The following is a 24,756-nucleotide window of genomic DNA, read 5'->3' on the forward strand; positions in this document are numbered from 1 at the left end:
CTAAGTGCCTGCCGAGAGTACAGGTGCAGTAAACGTGTCGATAAGCTCACACACAAAACTACTCATATCCCCGTAACCAATCAACTCCGCTCCCATCACAGCTCAAAGAGTTGTTGCAATTCGGGCTGTCCTATGCAATTCGGTAATACATTTTTTTTTACTTTCAAAGAATCGAATCACCGGCGGCTTGCAAGGGGGTCGTGTGCACCAAGCGCACACGACGACGACGCACCGACCGACAACGATTGGCTTCTCACGGTGCCAACGAGAGCGCGCGTCACGCGGACGCTGGAATCGACTTGAACCCGACGCATCGTCACGGCCGTCGACGCCTCACGGGAGACGGTCGCTTGGTCCGCTTTCTTCGGGTTGCCGCGGCGACAGTGGCCGGCTGATCGATTTCAAGATCGCCACTCGCCGTCTTCAAGATGACTTCACGACGGAGATGGTGGCAGAGGAGTTTTTCTTCGTTACCCCTCAACACTGACCTCTCAACAGAATCAAGACCACGGTGCATGGCGATTTAAGGGGCCTGATAGGATGCAGAACTCCATGATCTTCCTGGGGTTCTGTATTCTATCAGGAGCTACACTTTGCTACCTCCACAATGATGATGATGCTGCTGCTGCTGCTGCTGCTACTCCATCCTCCGTCATTTTGAGCTAAGCTGAGACCGGTTTAACACCGGTCTTCCCGGTTACACTTCCAGCACAGGCTGTCCCCCGTCAGCGGTTACTCTGGATTTTCTCCCCGCTTCTCACGCCATGGCTCCCAACGACGCTGCAGTTTCACGGTTTGCTCTCGCACAATTGCCTTGGCTTCTCTTCTCGCCATCCACGGGATATGCAATCGTCTTCTGCGGCACCCACAGTTACCGCCGGGACAACCGACGGATTTATTTAGCGACCAGCGGCGAACGTGCGAGGCCGTATATCAAATGAAACGTTATGGTTGTTATTATTGTTGTTGTCGTTGTTATCGTGCGACGCTCGGTCGACGTCGCGCCAGCGTCCGCGAGGGGGTGGGGGGGGAGGATTAGCCGCCCGCGCGTAGCGAAACGCGGCGGGCCGAGCGATCTCCTCCCGAGCCGAGCTGGGAGGAAAGGTCGCCCGGCACAAACCTTCCACGGCCCCATAGGCCAGGGGGGTTCACAGGCCGACCGGCTCTGTGGGGTCGAGCGAGTTTTGGGGGTGCCGCCTCTCGGTCCGGGCCCCCCTCGTGCAAGGCGAGTGCCACTTAGCCAACCTGCAAGAACACAAGCGGATCGTTCGTGAAAACCGCAAAGCAGGCACCGACTTCTCGCGGGCAAGAACGGCAATCGGGGTTCACGGAGGCGGGGCGGAGGGGAAGGGGGCGGCGCGTGACACTTACTCCGCGGGTCCCGCGGAAAGCCGGCGGGGCGAGGCGTGGACAGGGGCGGCGTGGAGGGGTGGCACGGCGTGGCATGGCGTGGAGTGGTTTGTGGAGTGTTGCTTGATAATCTTGACGATGAGCGGGCGAGCGAGCGAGGGAGGGTGAACAAATCCCTTGGCTTGCGAGGCTGGTGGGAGCTGTCGAGGATGAGGCCGCGAGTCGCTCGTGGTAGCGTGACGGTGAAACGATGCCGAGCCGGTCCGCGCAGACGTCTCGGAGAGGAAGAGCAATTAGCCAGGAGGGGGCCCCCCTCACCCCGCCCAGGTTGCCAGGCTCTCGCGTCGGGAGAGGGTTCATCACGCTAGGGGCTGTCGTGCCGGGCTGGCCGAGACCCCTGGAAACCGGCCGGGAGAGCGCACGCGCGGCTACGAAAACAGCGACGTCCCCCCGGCGTCCGCTTGGACTCAAAGAGACTGCGGGCGAGCGCGACGGCAACAGTAGGGCGCCGTCGCCAAAGACTTCTGACGCTTTGGGGGTGCCAGCGCAACCTCGTGGGAGCACCCGGCGCCGGCAGGGCACGAGGCTGCAGCTACGGCCGCACAGCGCGCGGCCACGTTTGCGAGCGGGGTTTGGTAAGAGCAATAGCCCCGTCGCAAATTCGATTGTGAGATTATTACGCATGAGCTAATCACGCATAATAAATCACGCCGCGTCCAGCTCTTATGAACGGGAGCTCCCAGCGCTTTGCACGGCCCCCCCTCCCTGCTTTTACAGCCCGCGCCAACTCGGCAGGCTGGCGCTGCGCGCACATTGCGCCGAGTTAGGGGATGGTTGGCCGTTTGGGGAGTCAACCTGGGCTTGACTGCCGCCGGGGGAAAACGCAGGAGTCAAAGGTGAGATGTCGTCCGAGGTGCTTTGGGGGGGATGCTGAAGTATTTAAGCGAGGGCCACTCATCCCGGCATGCAAGATCCTCATTGCGCCGACACGCTCCGTAGAACAGTGCCTTCACGTCACAGGCTAAGCCATCGATTTTTTTTCTTCTACAAATCGCATCGTACGTTGGGTCACCCGCCTTCCAAACGACGGAGGAAGATGCGACATCTGGACAGCGGTGCTTAGGCGGGCGGGCGGGCACACAACAGGGTGGCTACGTGGACTGCGACATCAGCTGAGGGCGGCGCAGCAAAAAAATACTGCGCTGTACTTCTACGCTCCCAACGTCCACGGCTCGCCACTTTCACCAACCCGCACTGACCAGCAGCCTGGTGAAACGTGGTCAATCGACCCCTCCGCCACCGCCGCACGCACGGACGACACGGCTTGGCACAGCCAGCCGCTCGTCATCCAGCAGCGGAGATGACGAAGGGGGTCTCTCTCTGTGTGTGTGTGTATTTAGCGGATGTCCGTGTTTCTCCGCGGTGGGTTGGCGCTGCAACCGACGGGAAGCGCGTCTGCTTCTCGCGGCTCAACGTCGCGGTTGCCAAAAGCGTCACTCCGCCACCCTGGGACCGTTCTGCCCATTTCATCCCACGCGGCACCTTTATAAGCGTCCCGAGTGCGCACGCGAGCACGCACGCACACACACACGGTCGCTAGAAGTTCGAGACGTCACGTCAAATATCGTCAGCGGCCGGCAAGGGACGATGGTCGAGTCCAATGATGGTCGCGATGCCCGAGGGAGGGGCGGGGCACTCGTCCCGGAGGACGTGGGGATGGGAGCGGTGGAACCATCTCATGTGCGGCCGCCCAAACGGACTGCAGTCAGTGAAGTCCGCGAATCGCATTCACCTTGGCCTCCGCGGCTGGAACCACACAGAGACAAAGATTCCCCGCCCCACACAGCCCACACAGCCCGCATCGCCTGCCGGGGCAAGCGCTGGCAACGGTACGGAAGCGATCGGTGACCTCCGCCCTGCGTCGCGGTGAAACAAACACGGCCATCGTTTGCCTGGCGGCGGCGCCACCGACGATGGATGACGGCGGTGACGGCGGTGGAGGAACGGCGGTGGAGGCGGCGGTGGAGGAGGAACGCTCGGTGATGATGATGGGAGAACGCGAACGCCGATTGGTCGGCGGTTGCCCTCGCGCCGGCATTGCGCGTCTCACCTCACTCACCGCCGTCGGCACGGCTACCACAGGCGGGGGGGGGGCAGTGAGGAGGCCGAGGGGGAGGAGCTTGGTGCAGAGGGGGCGGGACTACTTGGTCAGGTGGTTAGGGGGGGGAGGGGTGAGGGGGGGTGGTTGGGTGAGGGGGGGAGGTGGACTGGGTGAGGGGGGGGGGGTTGGGTGAGAGGGGGGGGTGGTTGGGTGAGGGGGGGGGGATTGGGTGAGGGGTGGTTGGGTGAGAGGGGGGCGGTGGTTGGGTGAGAGGGGGGAGGGGTTGGGTGAGTGGTGGGGTGAGTTGTGTTTTGAGAGGTGGGGTGAGTGATGGGGTGAGTGGTGGGGTGAGTGGTGGGGTGAGTAGTGGGGTGAGTAGTAGAGTGAATGATGGGGTGATTGGTGGGGTGAGTAGTGGGGTGAGTGATGGGGTGAGTGGTGGGGTGAGTGGTGGGGTGAGTAGTCGGGTGAGTAGTGCGGGTGAGTAGTGGGGTGAGTGATGGGGTGAGTGGTGGGGTGAGTAGTGGGGTGAGTAGTAGGGTGAGTGGTGGGGTGAGTAGTGGAGTGAGTGATGGGGTGATTGGTGGGGTGAGTGGTGGGTGAGTAGTGGGGTGAGTAGTGGGGTGAGTGATGGGGTGAGTGGTGGGGTGAGTAGTGGGGTGAGTAGTGGGGTGAGTGATGGGGTGAGTGGTGGGGTGAGTTGTGTTTGAGAGGTGGGGTGAGTGATGGGGTGAGTGGTGGGGTGAGTAGTGGGGTGAGTAGTGGGGTGAGTGGTGGGGTGAGTTGTGTTTTGAGAGGTGGGGTGAGTGATGGGGTGAGTGGTGGGGTGAGTGGTGGGGTGAGTAGTGGGGTGAGTAGTGGGGTGAGTGGTGGGGTGAGTGGTGGGGTGAGTGGTGGGGTGAGTAGTGGGGTGAGTAGTGGGGTGAGTGATGGGGTGAGTGGTGGGGTGAGTAGTGGGGTGAGTGGTGGGGTGAGTGGTGGGGTGAGTTGTGTTTGAGAGGTGGGGTGAGTGGTGGGGTGAGTAGTGGGGTGACTAGTGGGGTGAGTGGTGGGGTGAGTTGTGTTTTGAGAGGTGGGGTGAGTGATGGGGTGAGTGGTGGGGTGAGTAGTGGGGTGAGTGATGGGGTGAGTAGTGGGGTGAGTGGTGGGGTGAGTAGTGGGGTGAGTAGTGGGGTGAATGATGGGGTGAGTGGTGGGGTGAGTAGTGGGGTGAGTAGTGGGGTGAGTGATAGGGTGAGTGATGGGGTGAGTGGTGGGGTGAGTAGTGGGGTGAGTAGTGGGGTGAGTAGTGGGGCAAGCGGCGGGATGAGTGATGGGGTGCGTGGTCGGTTGAGTGGTGATGGTGAGTGGTGGGGTGAGTGGTTGCGTGGGTGGTGGGGTGCGTGGGTGGTGGGGTGTGTGGCTTTGTGAGTGGTGGGGATGAGTGGTGGGGTGAGTGGTTGCGTGGGTGGTGGGGTGCGTGGGTGGTGGGGTGTGTGGCTTTGTGAGTGGTGGGGATGAGTGGTGGGGTGAGTTGTTGCGTGGGTGGTGGGGTGCGTGGGTGGTGGGGTGTGTGGCTTTGTGAGTGGTGGGGATGAGTGGTGGGGTGAGTTGTTGCGTGGGTGGTGGGGTGCGTGGGTGGTGGGGTGTGTGGCTTTGTGAGTGGTGGGGATGAGTGGTGGGGTGACGGACCTCGGTGAGGATCGGCCCCGTCACTCACCTTGCACTCCTGCATCGCCGTGGTGATGTGCGAGCTGCTGGGCTGCACGCCGTTGGCCTTGGCTCGGCGGTGGAGCGCAAAGCGGCTCTTACGCCTGCCCCGGTCTCCATCCGGCAGCGAGCCATTGTACCTGCGCCAGCCACATACACAAACATCCCACCACCCGCTTAGCCTCTAGCAGGTTTCTGGGGGGCGAGTGCTGAATGCGGGCGCCCATGAAGGCCGACACGGCACACGAGGGGGTGGCCGATGTTCGCACGCCGCACCAGGGGATCATCTGAGGCCGAGTCGACCTAAGGGAGGTGCAAGACCGGTTCAGATAATCGTCACAGGTGTTGGCCGTGAGCGGGAATCGAACCCGGGTCACCGGGTCCGTGGCGCGGCGCGCTAACCGCCGCGCCACCGCTCCCCACAACTCTTGCTCCCCGCGATCATGTGACCACACCGCCTCCCACTCGACTCGCGGCCGACCATCGCCGAGAGCGATTCCCCACTCCGGTCTCGGGATCCCCCCGAACCCCACCCCGCCCCCCCTCGCCAAATCCACCACCGACCGGTGCGGCAAAGCATTGGGGGTGGGTGGGGGGAGGGTGGAGGTCAAACATGCCCCCCCCCCCCCCAAAAGACCCTCATCCGTCAGCGGAGCGACGCATCCGATCCGAACCGCCTTTCTACGCTTATTATCGCCGTGGCCGCCGACCGAAGCGCTCGTTCCCCACCGCCCCCTGCCCCCCCCCCCCCCACCGGGGCAAGACTCACCCCAGGACGATGAGCTCTCCGTATTTCACGGCGTCTCCTCTGCTGGTGGCGGCTGGCTCCTGTTTGCCGGACATGGGCCTGGGGGCACAGGCGGAGCGGCGGGGCCCGGCGGCGGCGGCGAAGAGGAATGGGAGCGGGGGGGGAGGGAGGGGACGTGGGAACGCGTCCGTCACCCTTCGTCCACGCCGTACGCGTCGTCCATCTCGACCGGGCGATCGATCGCGACCCTGCGGGATGAAGGGGGGGAGGGGGAGCAGAGGGTGAGGGGGGGGGGAGACGGTCACACCGTCGTTAGAAATAAAACAACGCAGGGACAGCACGCGGACAGACGTGGCGGTGTGGGGAGAACTCGGAGCTCCGGTAAAGCAACGCGAAGCCAGACTCCAGCCCGCACAGGGCGTCGGGGCGAGTGCGGGACTTGCCCGTAGGCCGCACAGACCGTCGCGGGCCCCTGTCGCGGCCGCCTTGGCGCACGGAGGGGTTGGTGCGGACGGCACTCACGCGCGGCCGCCTGCGTCTCTGCGGTGCCGATAGTTACGCGACACGCACCAAAGCACCCATTTTAAGTGCCGAGTCAGCCTACGGGAGGGCGGACGGGCCGGTTCGGATAATCGCCACCGATGTTACCCATGGCCGGGAATCGAACTCGGGTCGCCGGGTTTTCGTAGCGCCACCGCTCCCACCCTTGCAGGCAAATTAGTCACTCTCGCTCACGACAACAACCGCCATTCGCCACTCAGTTGCGGTGAAGTCACCACGGCGCTTGTGCCCGGCTATGTGCACGTTAAGGCCACGTGACGTGTCAAACGCTGGCAGGTCACTGGACAGACCCAGGTGTCATGCGTTGACTGACAAGACGACTGGATGATTCACCACTTGTGCCCCCTACTGTGCCGAGTTGGCACTTAATCACGCACCGTCACACACTCACACGTATTACCATGCTCTCGCGCAGATTAACCACCCTGGAGGAATTCGTGAGCTGCTTCTACATTTCCACCGCGACGTCCCAGGAATTTGTATTCACAGCCCGGCGCAGGTCTCCCTTGCAAACAACAATAACAACAAATTACTCATTTACCCAGGAGAGACACACCCAGTCCAAAGGGTCTTTTTGAGGAGGGCCATGCCACATTGCGATGTTTGGGTCAACGCCGATGGCACCGTACTCCCTTACCGACGCGCAACGGAACCGGGGAACCCGGAGGAAACCCATGCAAAGAATGGCGGCGCACGAGATCAGAGATCGAACCCAGGTCCGTCTTGGTGCGAGGCGCGAGTGTTTCAACCGCACCACCACCACCCTACCGACCCGTCGTAACGACGCAGCAGGCACGGGCCATTGTGTCCCACGGGAACGTCCGACTGATGGATGTGCGCCGGTGGGCTGCTACTCAGGCCCTCCCCCGCATCCACCACCCCCCTCTCATCCATCCCCCCCACCACCACCACCACACAGCAGCAAGTCGCTCAGCGTCAATTACGCTGCAGCTGCTCTCGCTGCTGCCGGCACCAGAGAGGAATCGACAGGTTCGGGGTTCAACTCTCACCAAGGAGGTTAAAGGCCACGCGCCGCTCGAGACGCGAGGTCACGTGACCGCTCAGCGTTGTCGCCGTGGGCTTCTCATCATCATCATCGTCACGAGGCACGATCTATCCGCTGCTGGATGAAGGTCTCTCCGTGCTCTCACGGTCTCGCCGAGCAACGATATGACCTGCCCCTACGGGACATCTGTGAAACAGGGAATAATAGCTCATCGCATTCCTCCAGTATGCATATTCTGCTTTCGTCACACCATCTCGGCCGCGGATGGCAAAACCCTCTTGCCTCTTTTGGCCGTCACTCCGTCGAACTCGGGTCGCGAGGCACGCGGCGCGCTCACCGCTGCGCCTCCACTCCACTCACGAGCCAGGCTTGGTCCACCCTGGTTCCACGCGAAGCGTCAACGTAGCACTGGGGAGTTAGCCGACATAGTTTGTTTTTCAGCTACTTTTATTTTTTTACGGTGAATTTGAAAGTCTCCACCACCATCCATCATCCCTTCTAGCAGCCGTGCCCTGCTCGAGTCTTCATGCGGACGGTGGTCGTGTCTTCACGAGTCTTCATGTGCACGGTGGTCGTGTCTTCAAGAGTCTTCACGTGGACGAGACTTCACGTGTCTGCACGGTGGTCGATGTGTCGGCTCCTCGCTGCCGGAAACGCGCTACCGGGGGAGGGGAGCAACCGGCAGCTCCGGTTCAAACTCCAGAGTTACGAGATTCGGGGGAAACGCGGTGTTACAGGCAGACGGCCAGCTGCCAGGCATCGGCCGGTCAGAGCACTCGCTCAACTGATGCTCAGAAATATGAGAGTTCAAATCAGAGTGAAGGGTCAAACTCGTATCTATGGAAACTTTGTTGCCAGCATCCAAAAATGATGAGAAATAAGAATAGGTTCTTACCTTTTCTGGCAATAAAAGAGGCGGTGTTATGATGTTCAAACATCAAACAGGTACCCCTTTTGCGAGGCACCAAATCCGCATTAACCACACATACTTTGTGGCAAAAACATGCAAAACAAACGCGCTCCGATAGTATAACGCAGTGGCTTCAAAACCGAGTGGCCTCAACTCAGCCCACCGTCAACATCATCACCGTCGTTGTCATCATCAAGCCAAGGTGTCGAGGGACAGTACCGAGAAGCGGCCTCTATTATTGTACGACACGTACCGCGCGCGCGTCACCTCCGTGTGGGTTCTTTCCGCTGGCGTTTGTTATTTTTAGAGAGAGTGCCCAGCGCTTTCACGGGGCTCCAGGAAACCCATCGCAGTGCACTCGGTGGGGAGGGGGGGGGGGGAGCCGGGCGGATGAGACTGGAGATTAAATTCCTGGCGGGCGCCCCCATCACCCATAACAGCAGCAGCAGCAACAACAACAACGGATGCCCCACCCCGACGACGATGGCAAACCCCGGGCAAGGCCCCACACCGAGCTGCGTAGCTCTTCTTTCAGGAGCGACCTGGCTCGCGCAAATCATCGCTCAACGAAGCGGATTATCGTCACGTGGAAATTTATAGCAGCCAAATACTCTAATAGTTTGATGTTGATTCTCAACGGAGGAGAAAAAAAAAACGGAGGACCCGGAGAAAAATCCGCACGACCACAGAGAGAGACAAGCAAACTTCAAATATACAGCAGCAGGCATCAGGGTCGGGATCGAACCCACGACATCCTGTATACCAGGCGAGGTAGTTCAACATTACACGAGCCAGGGTTGGGGAACCGCCTCCTAACGGAGGGCCCCAATCCAAGCGAGTTTCGGCTACTCAGCTGCACTTTGTAAACGTTGTGGGGTTTACTCTCCAACACACCACGACGTGTGCTTTGTCTACGTGACAAACCTTTACCGACTGGCTGTGTCGCGCGGCGGGTTTAACGGAACATTTATATTTACGGGATCTAACTGCCCCCCCCCCCCCAAAAAAAACCCTTTATTATGGCTTGGCATCGGTTGGTGACCTGCTGACTGGGCACGGCAGAGCCAGTGGTGAGAGATTCCACATTCACGTGACGGACGGAAGTCTATCCACATGACAACTGGTCTCTGGAAGGCCGTGTGGAAGGAGGCCGGACTTAAGCGGCAGCCGGCGAGGGAGTCGCACGCGCGCCGTCCGCAGCCAAACGGAGTTGAATTACCAACGCTGCCGACTACCCCGCAAAGCGGTGGCTATTTTATCGACCCCGGAAGGGGGACCATGGGCCCGAGTCGAACTCCAGACCTGGGTTTGAGAACTCGCGACCGCGAGCTCTGCTAGCTCTGCAGCTGAGCCGCCTTGGCCGGGGAGGGTCAAAGAGTGACCCTCGGCGGTTATCCAATAATAACGAGGCGAGGCCCCCCCCCCCTTCCCCCCACGGCGCCTGTGCCAGGCCAGGTGCGCTTTTGAGGCCACGTGAAGTGTCGAACGCCCGCTGACAGGAGGTCACGGGACAGACTCAGGTGCCGTGGGTTGAATGAATGAGATGACTGGCGGATGCACCAGCTGTGCCCCCCCACCGCCCCTAGTGTGCCAAAGCCACACACAACCCACGCACCTGTTGCCTAGGAGAGAGGGGGGGGAGAGGCGGAGAGGGACTACACCAACAGATGCCACCGCCGTCACCACCACCGCCGCCACCACCAAATCCCAAACTTCCGAGCGGGAGCAGCTCGAGTCTCGGGAGCGGGAATGTTCCGCATTTCCGCATAATGAGCTGTTCGTATGGCCTTGCAACAGCTGTGGAGGCGGGGGGGGAGGTGCAGGTACGCCCGGCTGTCGGGGCTAAGTGCCGGCCGGAGTCAAAAGATAGCAGGGGGGGAATGCCGCGAGCCGATTGGCGTTGGCCCAAAACCGCCGTGCGATAACTATCGCAAAATAAGATGGCACAAATTATCTGCTGCTGCTGCTGCTGCTGCGTGAGCAGCGGCGCGAAAGTACAATTGGCGAAAGCAAGTCGACGCATTCCTCAAAGATCACGCCCCGGGCGTCCTCAGAAAAAAGAGTGTACAACAGGCGACGTATCGGGCAACGGCCCTTCTTCGTGGCGCACGGATCGACGAAGGCAACGCAATCTGCAGGGCCGTCCTGGCAGTTTGGAGGTCAGAGGTAGGAGGTCAAAGCTGGCACCGCTGAGATCCAGGCGTACCCACACTTCACCCCACCACGCGTACTTGCACTGCTGGGCGGGGACAGAGGCGGCAGGAAGGATTTAAGAAACTTTCCCCCCTTACACCGCCGTGACAGCTCCCTTCACTGCTCAGTCACGGAGGTCAAAAAAACGGGACGTTTATTGCTCTGGACACAGTTCTGTACTTGCGGTGAACCGTTTTGTGTTCATGCGGCAAATGCATGAACATTACCGCGGCCCACATTCCCAACAGTGGCGAGATTCTTCCAGTGCCCCACACTCCCAATGCCACCGAGGCACGAGGGAGAGCCGGGGAGTGGGGGTGGAAGCATTGCGAGCGATTGCACGGTGGGGGAGCGCTGCGAGCGATTGCACGGTGGGGGAGCATTGCGAGCGATTGCACGGTGGGGGAGCGCTGCGAGCGATTGCACGGTGGGGGAGCATTGCGAGTGATTGCACGGTGGGGGAGCGTTGCGAGCGATGCACGGTGGGGGAGCGTTGCGAGCGATTGCGCGGTGGGGGAGCGTTGCGAGTGATTGCACGGTGGGGGAGCGTTGCGAGTGATTGCACGGTGGGGGAGCATTGCGAGCGATTGCGCGGTGGGGGAGCGTTGCGAGTGATTGCACGGTGGGGGAGCGTTGCGAGTGATTGCACGGTGGGGGAGCGTTGCGAGTGATTGCACGGTGGGGGAGCGTTGCGAGTGATTGCACGGTGGGGGAGCGTTGCGAGCGATTGCACGGTGGGGGAGCGTTGCGAGTGATTGCACGGTGGGGGAGCGAGTGTTACTCACCGAGCAGCAGCGTGAGTCACTTCCCTGGTGTCGCGGTAACGCTCACGGCCTGGCCAATTCCCGTTGCCTGACTCAGCACCAACCCAACTCCTCGAAAACCCGATATAGAATCCCCTAGAGCCCAGAGGCTAACGACAACAACGCCTATCCTGTTCACCTACCTTATATTGAATCATAATTTTTGTTATTACAGTAATCCCTCGCCACTTCGCGGTTCAAGTTTCGCGGCCTCAGTGCATCGCGGATTTTTCGAACTGATTTAAAGGCCTCATTATTATACCTGTGCAGTAACACCATCATCATCATCATCATTCATCATCACATTCATCGAACTGCACAGGTCTGTCATCATCGTCATTGTCATCGTCATTGTCATCGTCGTCGTCGTCATTACTGGAGTCAAGTCTCAAGATACTACTGTCATTGGTGAGTGTAGAACACCACAATACGTATCGTATGAGAGAGAGAGAGTGAATGTATAATATTAAGGTTTTATAATTAAATAGATTTAAGTAATATATATATATATATAAAGTATAAATATACATATTTTAAACATTCTGGTATCCACACACACATATACGGAAATTCCTAGGGGGCCAATCCTACTTTGCGGATTTTCACCTATCGCGAGGGGTTCCGGTCCCCATTAACCGCGATAAACGAGGGATCACTGTATTACACGTCAGTAGGAGCCCGGTACAGAGCACAAACCGTGACGTAATGGGGCCGCGGGGGGAGAACAGAAATTCCGCGGATAGAAATCCCGAACGCTGTGTTCCTGAGTTTAGAGGAGTGGGGGGGGGGGGGGAGATTGGGCTCGAACCATTACTCACTAACCTAAACCAAACAATGTTTTGCTCGCCCCAATCCTTACTTGACGTTACTTCAAGCCGTGTCTATTCGACCGCGCGCATTCCAACCCAACCCTCCCCGATCTTCCCATTCCCCCCGTCCGGAATCCAACTCGTGCTCTCCCGACCACGCGGCCAAACGAAAGCCGTCGCTCTCGGTAATTCCAAACCCCATCCCGAAACCTCAAGCCGCGCCCCAACCATTTACCCACAAAATGCCAACCCCCACCCCCGCCCACCAATGCCATACTTTCATAAATAGAAATAGCAAAGCAGCATTTGCGATATCTCTACAAACACCTACGCAACGACGTCACCGTGCCGGCTAGGCAAATTCAACAAACGGGTATTTGGCATCGTGCCTGCACGCGCACTCGCACATCTCGCTTGTGAGTCGGGCATCCGAGTGCGATTTTGTGACTACGGGCATCCGGCGGAGTGAATCCGGGCCACGTGACCACGTCCGCCGGGCACTGCCCATTTCGCTTGGACGGGTGGCGCATTACGCAACGGCACGTCCAGTTGCATTAACGGGGCCGCTGACGGCTCATACCCACGCCAGGGGCGCCACGGTGGTTATGAGATGTTAACTGCCTTGCCTGGTATACAGGAGGTCGTAGGTTCGATTTCGACCCTGGCGCCTGTTGTTATATTTGGAGTTTGCATGGTGGAGAGGTGTTAACTGCCTTGCCTGGTATACAGGATGTCGTGGTTTCGATCCCGACCCTGGCGCATGTTGTTATATTTGGAGTTGCATGGTGGTGAGGTGTTAACTGCCACGCCTGGTATACACGAGGTCGTGGGTTTGATCCCGACCCTGGTGCATGGTGTTAACTGCCACGCCTGGTATACAGGAGATCGTGGGTTCGACACCGAACCCGACGATGCCTGTTGTTATATTTGGAGTTTGCATGTTCTCCCCATGTTGTCCGGGTCCTCCGGTTTTTCCCCTCCATCCACATTGAGAATCAACGTGCGTTTTAGAGTATTTGGCTGCAATACATTTCCACATGCTAACCCACTACGTTGAGCTATTATTGTGGCCAGGTCGCTTCTGAAAAAGAGCTACATAGCTCAGTGGGCCTTACCTGGTAAAAGATTAAAAAAAATAGTTTCGTTTAAGTTTAAACTGGGAAATGGGTGGTCGGATCTAGCATCCGAAATTCTGTGAGAGATGGAGTCCGGCTAACCGGAGGTGCGAACTATATAACGCGTGACAGATGATTGCATAAAGTGTGTGAAAGTCATCTCAGAAATCGTGGATCTGCAACAGAGCAAGGAGGTATTATTAATCACAATACATTGTACAGTACTATTTAAATTACTCACGACTTTCATCCTACTCCCTGGCAATGTATCTCCTTCACCATGCGTCCACACTGGCTGGGGAGCGGTAGTGTAGCGGTTAGCACGACGTTGCACTACGAACCCGGCGACCCGAGTTAGATTCCCGCTCACGGCCAACACCGGTGACAATTATTTGAACCGGTCCTGGGCCTCCCCTAGATCGCCTCAGCCTCAAATGAGTACCCGCTGCGGTGTGTAAACATCGCCACTGGGGAGACAAAGGCGGTCGCGCGTGGTGCTGGCCACCCGCCCCCTCGTGTGCCGAGCCGGCCTTCATAGGTGCTACTCGCTAACAGCACTTGCCCCAACAGTCTATTGCAGGCTATACCGGGGATATTTAATCTTTGTTGTTTGCCCGAACCGGAGGGTCAATTACTCGAAGTCCCAACAGTTTACTTGGAACGCTGGAGGCGGTAATGAAACGTATCACACCTCAATAACTAGAACATTCCGGAAAATCCCCCTCCCCCTCTCCCCCTCACCGTGGCGCCAATGCCATGAGCCGTCCAATTAATTACTCACCTTATTTACGAGAAACTAGTGAATGACCGTAGTCCATGGGTGCGGTGAAAATGAGTGCACTCTTCTGTTTAACGTGAATCAGCCGCGTGCGACTGCTCTCAACAAAGTTGGCGACGTTTTACAATTGAAACTCACTACTTCTCAGTGACACACACCATCAATTAATTCTGTCATTTACTTAATGCCTTTCTGGCACTATAAACCTATAAAAATGGCAATTGTATATATGTATACAATATAAAGCAAGACTGCATAAACAGGTTGCTTAGGTATACTTACGACGGAGATGCTAATGACGACCCCATCGTAAGTCTAAAAAATACCGTAAGTCGAAGATGGCCTAGCCTACCCAGGAGTCTTAAAGAATGGTGATAATTTAGCAAAACAGAGCAATTTACAGTACCGTACTGTAAAAACTATATACTCTGATAGTGCGCTGTCTTTGAGTTGTACGCCTTTTGGCGTCATCTGGTCCAACACCAATGGAGACTAGGCTCTAAGAAAAGCTGTCTCGGGTGTGCACCAATCAACTTCAAGGACAGTGCATATCATTATCATCATGAGAGTTGTTTCTTTTTGTTTGCATTTTGACTGCTTGTGTTGTGGTTATTGCAAACATGATGCCTTGTATAAAAGGTGTCAGTTTTTGTACCAGTTGAAAGGGTAAAAACCTATTACTATATACTGTATGTATTTATTACTTACAATACTGTATTGCAGAGGTGGGACAAAGTCATTGTTATGCAAGTCCAAGTCGAGTCTGAAGTCATCAAATTCATGACTCGAGTCTGACTCGAGTCCAAGTCACATGACTCGAGTCCACACCTCAGAGGTGGGACAAAGTCATTGTTACGCAAGTCCAAGTCGAGTCTGAAGTCATCAAATTCATGACTCGAGTCTGACTCGAGTCCAAGTCACATGACTCGAGTCCACACCTCAGAGGTGGGACAAAGTCATTGTTACGCAAGTCCAAGTCGAGTCTGAAGTCATCAAATTCATGACTCGAGTCTGACTCGAGTCCAAGTCACATGACTCGAGTCCACACCTCAGAGGTGGGACAAAGTCATTGTTACGCAAGTCCAAGTCGAGTCTGAAGTCATCAAATTCATGACTCGAGTCTGACTCGAGTCCAAGTCACATGACTCGAGTCCACACCTCAGAGGTGGGACAAAGTCATTGTTACGCAAGTCCAAGTCGAGTCTGAAGTCATCAAATTCATGACTCGAGTCTGACTCGAGTCCAAGTCACATGACTCGAGTCCACACCTCTGCTGTATTGCACAGTAAAATGTAAAGTAAAACAACAAGGTAAATTCTTAGCCTACCTATATGAACTGCAATTTAATAGAAAGGCGAGAGATGCGTACATCCCGGCAGCGTTCCAACGTACAGCATCGTACCTCGTACGCTGCTGCGTTTGCCTGCCGCGCGAAATTTAAAATATTTACAATTTTGTCGTATCGCCATCGTAAGATCGAAATATCGGAACTCGGGGACTATCTGTATAACCCTTACACAAGTCAAAAGATAATTCGTTTTAGAAAATTGTGGCTTATTCAACGATTTTACTTAACTTGATTCCTCTGTTTGTCTGGTCAAATCTTGTCATCAAAATTTCGTCAACTTCCCGTTGTCCAATCAATTCCACATTTTGCACACGTGCTCAGATCCGGTGACAATGCATGCTTGTATCAAAATCGGCATCAATCAGTTAATTCGCTACTTTAAAGCAATTTACATATTGTATGGACGCCTTATTATTTGCTTTTACACGTAGGCTTTCGCGACCAATATTATTCATAATAAACGTTTTTGGGTTAGATCGCATTATTTATAAATGTGTCGTAACCCTCCACCACCCGACACGGCCAATCAGCAAAAAAGTGTCACGTTGACAAAAGACAAATAGTTCACTGCTTTAGCCCACCGGTGTGTTGAAGCGTGAAACCACAACATTTACAATTTTGTCTTTTGTCAACGTGACACTTTTTTACTGATTGGCCGTGTCGGGTGGTGGAGGGTTACGACACATTTATAAATAACGCGATCTAACACAAAAACGTTGATTATGAGCCTTATTATTTATATATATTTGTGTGTAGATCAAAAACGCCGCGGTCCCTAAAGTGTCGAATCGTCTCCCACAAAACGCAGGCGCCGCGTGTCTCAGGCGCTATTGACGCACTTCTCAAAGACCGCGAGTTAAACGAAGCTGTTAATAAAACCGTTGTTTAAAAAAAACTTTTAAAACGAGTTTTTGATAGAGGAAGTCATTGGTTTGACACAAAGACAAATACCCGCCTTATAGCCTAAACAGACTTTTGGGACAAGTGCTGTTAGCGAGCACCTATGAAGGCCGTCACGGCACATGAGGGGTTGGGGTTTGGCACGCACAAAGGGTTTAATATCTCTCTCGATATTTTTCAGGACGCTTGCTGGACTGGCTTGGAGTAGAGATTACCGGCGTAAGGCACTAACACTAGATTAGAGGTATGCCTATCCATAATGAGCACATCTTATTATTATACCCGATGTTATTAAAATCCAATGAACGGGTTCATGAAGATTGGGAGGACAACATAAGGCGAGATGGATGTGGATGGGTCCCAAAATAAGTCCCCGGAACAGAATCCCAAACGGTTTCCGGCTGATCACAAGCGCTGGCTACGTGAAGCAAGAACCCACCACCGCTGCTCCCATCCCAGCGTGGACGACGTAGCGAGTCAGTCCGAACACGCTCCACACGGTGGAATCCCGCGAGCGAGGTGGATGAATAAAAACACTGGTCAACACACTTTTTCTGGCATAAGGTATTCCAATGGTGTTAAGGTAATTTTGGGGTGCCGATTCCAAATCTGGCATCAGTTTTTTGTCTATCGCATCAGGTTTTTGAGATATCAAATATTGCATTTTCAATAAAAACTGCGGAAGAAAAATATTAAATAAATGTGGATATCTACATAAAATGATATTATAAACACACTATTCTAAATATACAGCACCATATTTTAACACTAAAGCAGTCACTGACTCGCAACAACTTGCAATCATAAGTGACAGAGTTAATTTCAGGTAAAATCAATGAAAATGGGGTATGCCGATAGCATAAAAATGAGATGTGATATAGCAAATCTGTCATCAGATTTGGAATCAGCACCCTGAAATTAGTCTAAAAAGTCCAGGCCAGAAAAAAATGTATTTTTTGTTGACCAGTGTAATTGATGTCTGAATTACAGCCCTCATTGGCCGACATGCGCGAAAAGGACTTCGAACGAGCTCAACTTTATTGTTTATCTGCAGATAATGTGCAGAAACAGAGAGACCATACTTATAGAGGCTTCACTCCCGAATGCGCCCCGAGATCTTTCTCGCCCCCCCCCCTTTTTCTAGAAGATTCTCACCTTTCTTCCAATCCCCTTTTCCCTTTCCCAACAGTTATCAACCATAAGTAATATTTAAAAAAAAATTTAAACACGCTTTAATGAAATGTACCATACTAGTAATGGAAGAACTCCACGACTCCAGGAAGTGGCCCCGAGGCTTGCCATAACGTAAGGGACCGTGGTCATTTAAGGCCAACGTCAGTTGAGCGTGGACAATTAGACCCAAGCCGAAACATAACATATAAAAAATCATGTAAAAAAATATATTTTTATTTTCAATGATAGAATATAGTATTGTCATCAGTATGACATACGAATACCAAGTTTGCAGTCGATACCACATTGGGAAGTGGGTAAAAATTGAGTTTCAAGATTTGAGGATACAACAACAGACAGAGTGAGTTAATAAAATGCATGTAATAACAGAGGTTTTTTGGTGCTGGGTTAGATTGTGTAAATATATAAATGTGTCGTTAAACCCGCCACCACCCGGCACAGCCAGTTAGTAAGGTTTGTCACGTAAACAGAACGTGGCCAATTCGTTACTAGTTGGAGAGCAAAACTACAACATTTACAATCGGAGTACGACGTTTCGTCAGTAATTACACAACTAGCTTCATCAGGCGACAGCCACATTTGTGAAGGAACCTTCCTGTTTCGTTCCAGAGGGGGGCAGATGTGATGCCAATACTTGTGAGCACTTTTTTCTTCTATGTTTTTTCGGTAAAGTCACGTAGAAGGGAAATAATAAAGTAATAAAACATAATAAAAATAAAACATATTAAAATAATACAATTATTTTATGTTTTATTTTTTATTAGTATATTTTAAAAATAATAAAAATAAAACATAATAAAATCATTGTATTATTTTAATGTTTTATTTTTATTATTTTATTATTTCCCTTCTACGTGACTTTACCGAAAAAACCAAGAAGATGAATCCCTGCAGTCACGAAAGCTTTAAATCGAAATTGTGAGCACTAATTATTTTAATATTCCCGCCTCTTCCCTTTGCACCAATCTAAATTCGAATGCTCCGATGCCTTCCAATCCGTTGGTGGCGTCACCGACCAAGTCGGTTGTCAGTGGCTCTGTTACTTATAAACTTGGCCTGCCTGTGAAGTCGTTACGACTTCTGGCAGGCTACCACACACACACAAAGGGTTGGCCGCCGGCATTAACAGCCTTACACATGCAACGCCAACGTCAAAGAGCCATGTCGTGATCACGCCAGCTATTTATTTATCGTGCCCACTCGCGCCAAGCCACGAGGCAGCTTCATCGAGCGCCCGATCCGCTGCCTATCGCACGATCGCAATAGCGATTGCCCGTGTACGGGTGAAAACACACAAAGTACGTACACGTAGTAAGAGGCTTTTGCGACCAATATTATCAATGAGGTTTTTTTTTGGTTAAATCGCGTAAATATAAATCTGTCGTTAAACCCGCCTCCACCTGACAAAGCCGATTAGCAAGGTTTGTCACGCAAACACAACATGGCAATTCGTTATTAGTTCAGCAAACACACGGGTGTGTTGGAGAGTAAACATTTACAATTCGAGTATGACGTTTCGCCCGGTAATTATTTAAGACCGAAACATGAGGATTTCTCCACGACTCTGGCTGTTGCTTCACGAGGATGGTTTTCATTAGCGGCGAAACGTTTTGACTTAAAGCTTTCGTGACTGCAGGGATTCGCATTCTTGGTTCTTTCGGTAAAGTCACGTAGAAGAGAAACAATAAAATAATAAAAATATAAAACAATAAAATTCTCACGACGTTTCGATTGCAACACAAGCAATCATCATCAAGTGTGAAAACCACAGCAAGAAAATTTTCTTGCTGTGGTTTTCACACCTTGGTTTACTCTCCAACACACCGGTGTGCTGAACTCACATCGAATTGGCACACTGATTACGTGACGGGGGTGGCGGCTTTAATGACACAAATTTATACTTACGCGATCTAACCCAACCAAAAAAACCCAACCCTATTATGCATACGTACAGATATTTATCTTCCACGAATATCGCGGGTGACAGCCTTTGTCTCGAGGCAGGGTGAGAGAGCCACCTGCCAAGAGAAACCATGCGGCCTCTCCCTCCTCTGCTCAGAGCAGGGCCTGGGATAAACAGCCTATGCGGGAGCGTGGCGAAACACAAGTGTCGGATTTCACACAGAAAGAGAGAGGAGAACACACATCGGACGAACAAGAAAGGGTTTAAACATACGGGCTAACCACCTTGAATTGTTGACACTTTGCCCACTCATCTACACCGACAAGTTTGGTGCGGTATGGTTATCTCTCCGAGGCATGGTTATCTCTCCGAGGTATGGTTATCTCTCCGAGGTCTGTAAAAACGAGACGCCGCTCTGTAGGCAAGTCGACAGTTGGTTAAGCTGTGGACAGACTCACCCCTGCCATAGGAACGTGGAATACCCACCACTGGCTCAGGGCTGTAAATGGGAGGGATGAGCACCCAATGCTCATTTGAAGAGGAAGTCACCGATGGCGAGTGCACACGTGTACACTGACCGGCGTGGAGAGGTACGGTCAAACAGCCACGGACAAATCCGCGTGACGTGGAGAAGCGTTCATCCAGGAATGGGTTGACAAAGGGCGGTACACATAAGTACAAAGCTTGAGGACTGTCCGGCGGTACTGGTAAGAAAAACCCCCATTAATCAATCAGCTACTTAACTGCATTTCCACCTGCGTGACTGCATGCACTCGACACAACTGAAGCATAAAGGTGGACCGCTTTGCCAGTATTAAAGTATGAAAAAATTATAACAGGTTTTACCCTTTCTGCCAATAAAACATCAAGGGTGAAACCTATTATTACTACTTTATGTTTTTTTCGGTAAAGTCACGTAGGTAAAAAATTAAAGAAATTAAAATGAAAACAACTAAATTAAATCACGACGTTTCGGAAGCAACACAAGCCTCCATCCCCAGGTGGAACCGCCACAGCAAAATTGCTGTAGTTTAGTTGTTTTCATTTTTATTTATTTTATTTTTTACCTACGGGACTTTACCAAAAAAAAAGTATGGATCATTGCAGTCACGAAAACTTCAAATCTAGAACTATTATTATTACTTTGATACTGGAAAAAAGATCCCATTTCATAGCTGCTCACCCCTAGCTAGAAATGCTCTGATAGTGCATTGTCCTTGTGCTGTTCGCATTTTGGCATCCTCTGGTCTGACACTGCTGAGACAAGGCCCTAAAGAAAGCTGCCGTCTCTGGTGCGGGCCAATCATTCTCAAAGACAATACCCATATATTATCCGAGCATGTTTGTTTGCATGTTCACCACGAGTACGTGGTTAATGCAGACTGTATTCCTTGCAAAAGGTTTTTATTTGGCGTTTGAACATCTTAACACCTCCTGTTTTATTACCAGAACGGGTCAAACCTATTCTTATTTGTTCATACAACGGAAGCAGTGCACGTGTACGAATATTGAATGAGCAGGTTTACAATATGCGCTATATCAAAAACCTATACACACACAACCTATACCAAAAGCATGCACGTTATTAACCTTTGCGATAAAAAAAAAAGGTGATTAAGTACAGACGCTTTGTTTATCCACTGCTGGATAAAGCCCAAGCCGTACGGATTATGGGGCTTGTGGTGACCATACTTCACCACACCACCGCCAGTGTGGGTTTGAAGGGTTGGCGGCCAGAAACGGGTCCGGGAATCACTCGCCACTGATGATGCAGGCGGTTCGTAGGGCAGTGCGCTAACCACTGCACCACCGCTCCTAGGTCGCAAAACATTCATTACACCCGATAAAATCCGATTACATTCCCAATACACGCCGATCAATATCGATCGTCGTAATCAATTTACATTCTATCGGGAACGTCACTTAGACAGTTCATCGATGAATAATAAGAGGACCCTGCGGGGTGGGCTGGTAGGAATAATACTTAGTACCGGTACAGAGATATCGACCGGGTATAGAGGAGTTAAAGAAAAAATTACTGTATTCTAGTGTAACGTTAATTCAAAGTGTTTGTTTTGACAAGAAACGCTGTGAGATTTAAAGACTCGTAGTCTTTCATTTCCAACACCACCCTCAACACCACCCCTCCCACGGACGGACGGACGGACGGACACATTAATCTATTGGTGGTCTGGTCCACTTCGTTCCTACCAGTAAAATAGCCCCCTGCATTCGCTGATTCGTAATCGATGAATAATAAAATAGCCCCCTGCATTCGCTGATTCGTAAGCATATTGTCGCCCTGTTAACCACTACATCACCGCTCCCCATGCTGTGTGCACCTTCATTAACGTGTTAATTGCACACAGCGAGTGAGCGAGTGTTATATGGGGTCGTAATGTGTTCACTATGATGTAGGTAGGGAGGGACATTTAAAGGTAAATGAGAAAGACTAAACCGATAGCCACGTGTCACACAGAGAAATATCCCCCGTATAGCACCGATGAAGGCCGGCACGGCACACGAGGTAGCCAACACAACGCCCGGCCGCCTTTGTCTCCCTCGTGCCGATGTTTATATATCGCACCCTGTACTGATTTGAGGCCGAGTAGACCTAGGGGAGGAGGCCCAGGATCGGTTCAAATAATCGTCACTGGTGTTGGCCGTGATCTCGGGTAGCCGGCTTCGTAGTGCAGCGCGCTAACCGCTACATTACCGCCACGTGTCTCACACACACACACAGACACGTGTCACACACGCACACACATAGACACGTGCGTCCCACACACACACGTGCCCCACACACACACGCGTTACACATACACAGACACGTGTCACACACGTGTCACACTCAAGACACGTGTCACACACACAGACATACGTGTCACACACACACACGTGTCACACACACAGACAGACAGACACGTGTCACACACACACACAGACACACGTGTCACACACACACACGTGTCCCCTCCACACACACACACACGTGTCCCCTCCACACACACACACACGTGTCCCACACACACACACACGTGTCACACAGACACGTGTCACACACACAGACACGTGTCACACACACAGACACGTGTCACACACACAGACACGTGTCACACACACAGACACGTGTCACACACACAGACACGTGTCACACACACAGACACGTGTCACACACGTGTCACACACACAGACACGTGTCACACAAGTGTCACACACACACAGACACGTGTCACACACACACAGACACGTGTCACACACGTGTCACACACACACAGACACGTGTCACACACAGACACGTGTCACACACACACACGCGCCCCCCCACACACACAGATACACGTGTCGCACTCACTCCTCCAATACAGCACAGCGGCGCTTAGCTCGGCAATGCCCGCGTTTAAAACGCAGGCGTATTGCGCTTTCAACGCAGGCGTATTGCACTTTCGAAAGTGTCAACAAAGTCACGCCAAAATGTGGTCACACGCAACCTTGGCACAAGAACGCGCCTTCGTGTTTGCATATTCTTTGGTTCGTTCGGTCTAGTCGCGTAGATGTATATGTTTCTATCTACGTGAACATACCTAAAATAAAACTAATAATATTAATTCCTGCAGTCACGAAAGTTTCAAGTCAACATTTAAATTCGTATTTGCGGTAAAATATCCGCTGAACGTGTCACAAGGCGCGTACGGCGACCGCGATCGCGATAACCACGGCCACGAAACGCAGCGCGGCCCCCGGGCGAGGCGCCTCGTCGCCGGGCGGGCGAGCTCAGGCAAGCCCGAGGCTGTCCCTTCTCGATGAGGCCTACTCGGGGTGGGGGGGGGCTACCGCCGAACTCGTCTCAAATCACAGAAACATTTCTCTGTTTATGGCGAGTCGCGTCGAGTCGTCCCTCGGTGGTGGAGCGAGGTTGTTGGTGGTGAGGGGTGGTGAGGGGCGAGTGTTTGTGTGGCGGGTGAGGAGCGAGCGAGCGAGCGGTCCAACTCACCCTTGAGGCGCGAGACGTCTGCAACAAAAGGCGCCCCGGAACGCGCATTGAGGAGTGCACGCGGGGTGGGGGTGGGGGTGGTGGGGGGGTGGTGAGGGTGGTGGTGATGGATGGTGAGGGTGGTGGGGGTGATGGGGGTGTGGGGGTGGGGTGGTGGGGGGGTGTCGTGGGGGTGATGGGTGGTGAGGGTGGTGGGGGTGATGGGTGGTGAGGGTGGTGGGGGTGATGGGGGTGTGGGGGTGGGTGCTGGGGGGGTGGTGAGAGTGGTGGGGGTGGTGGGGGGGGGGTGTGGGGGTGGGTGCGGGGGGGTGGTGAGGGTGGTGGGGGTGGGGGTGATGGGGGTGTGGGGGTGGGTGCTGGGGGGGTGGTGAGGGTGGTGGGGGTGTGGGGGTGGGTGATGGGGGGGGGTGGTGAGGGTGGTGGGGGTGATGGGGGTGTGGGGGTGGGTGCTGGGGGGGTGGTGGTGATGGGGGTGTGGGGGTGGGTGCGGGGGGGGGTGGTGAGGGTGGTGGGGGTGATGGGGGTGTGGGGGTGGGTGCTGGGGGGGTGGTGGGGGTGGTGGTGTGGGGGTGGGTGCGGGGGGGGGGTGGTGAGGGTGGTGGGGGTGGTGGGGGGTGGGTGCGGGGGGGGGTGGTTAGGGTGGTGGGGGGTGGTGGTGATGGGTGGTGTGGGGGGGTGGTGAGAGTGGTGGGGGGTCCGGGGGTGGGGGTGATGGGGGGGTGTGGTGGGGGTCCGGGGTTTTGTGAGGGTGGCGTGTGGGGTGGTGGTGGGGTTTGGGGGTGGGGGGCAGGGGTTTGTGAGTGTGGTGGGGGGTGGCGTGTGGAGTGCGGGTGGTTGTGGGTGTGGTGGGGGTGGTGGTGGGGGTGGTGGTGGGGGTGGTGGGTGTGGTGGTGGGGGTGGGGGGGTTGTGGGGGTGGTGGTAGTGGGGGTGGGGTGCGGGGGTTTGTGAGGGTGGGGTGGTGGTGGGGGGGTTTGTGAGGGTGGTGGGGGTCCTGGGGGTGAGGTGGGGTGTGGGGGGGTGAGGGGTGGTGGGGGGTGGTGGGGGTGTGGGCCCGGGGGGGGGGCCCGCACCCCCACTCGGGCGACTGGATGCGAGCCACAACGCGGCACTGCCCGCAACCGCAGACAAAGCTGTCCCAGGTAGCACCCTGCGCCGAACTCTGAGTGGATGTGGGGCAAGTGCAGCCCGTTCGGGAGTTCAGCGAGCCGAGCAACCCCCCCCCCCCCTATAAAGGCCTGGCACGGAACACGGAGGTCAACAACAACAACAACAAACTCCATTCGCCAACCAAGTGGCGGTGATGTTGCCACGCCGCCTGTGCCAGGCTAAGTGCACCTTCAGGCCCCGTGAAGT

The 24,756-nt window shown here is 54.2% G+C and overlaps 1 protein-coding gene across 3 annotated transcripts in view; it reads right to left on the minus strand.

Annotated features, from left to right (window-relative positions):
- The window catches only part of LOC133356287 (E3 ubiquitin-protein ligase pellino homolog 1-like), a 45,056-nt gene extending 21,597 nt beyond the window's left edge, over nucleotides 1–23,459 (minus strand). The window contains exons 1-3 of one of the 3 annotated variants that reach the window (XM_061573719.1): nucleotides 23,403–23,459; nucleotides 5,910–6,136; nucleotides 5,151–5,280 (exon numbers count right to left, since the gene is read on the minus strand). In XM_061573719.1, coding sequence (XP_061429703.1) covers nucleotides 5,151–5,280; nucleotides 5,910–6,136; nucleotides 23,403–23,450 — 405 coding nt within the window. In that variant the 5' untranslated portion in view covers nucleotides 23,451–23,459. Of the gene's footprint in view, nucleotides 1–1,120; nucleotides 1,246–5,150; nucleotides 5,281–5,909; nucleotides 6,137–19,986; nucleotides 20,050–23,402 lie in introns of those variants that run through there. The other 2 variants (XM_061573720.1, XM_061573721.1) reach the window with 2 other exon arrangements.
- Between the last annotated feature and the right edge of the window lie 1,297 nt (nucleotides 23,460–24,756).

This window comes from Lethenteron reissneri, chromosome 53, assembly GCF_015708825.2.
Source record: "Lethenteron reissneri isolate LAM-NWPU_2019-01 chromosome 53, ASM1570882v1, whole genome shotgun sequence".
Classification (NCBI taxonomy): domain Eukaryota; kingdom Metazoa; phylum Chordata; class Hyperoartia; order Petromyzontiformes; family Petromyzontidae; genus Lethenteron; species Lethenteron reissneri.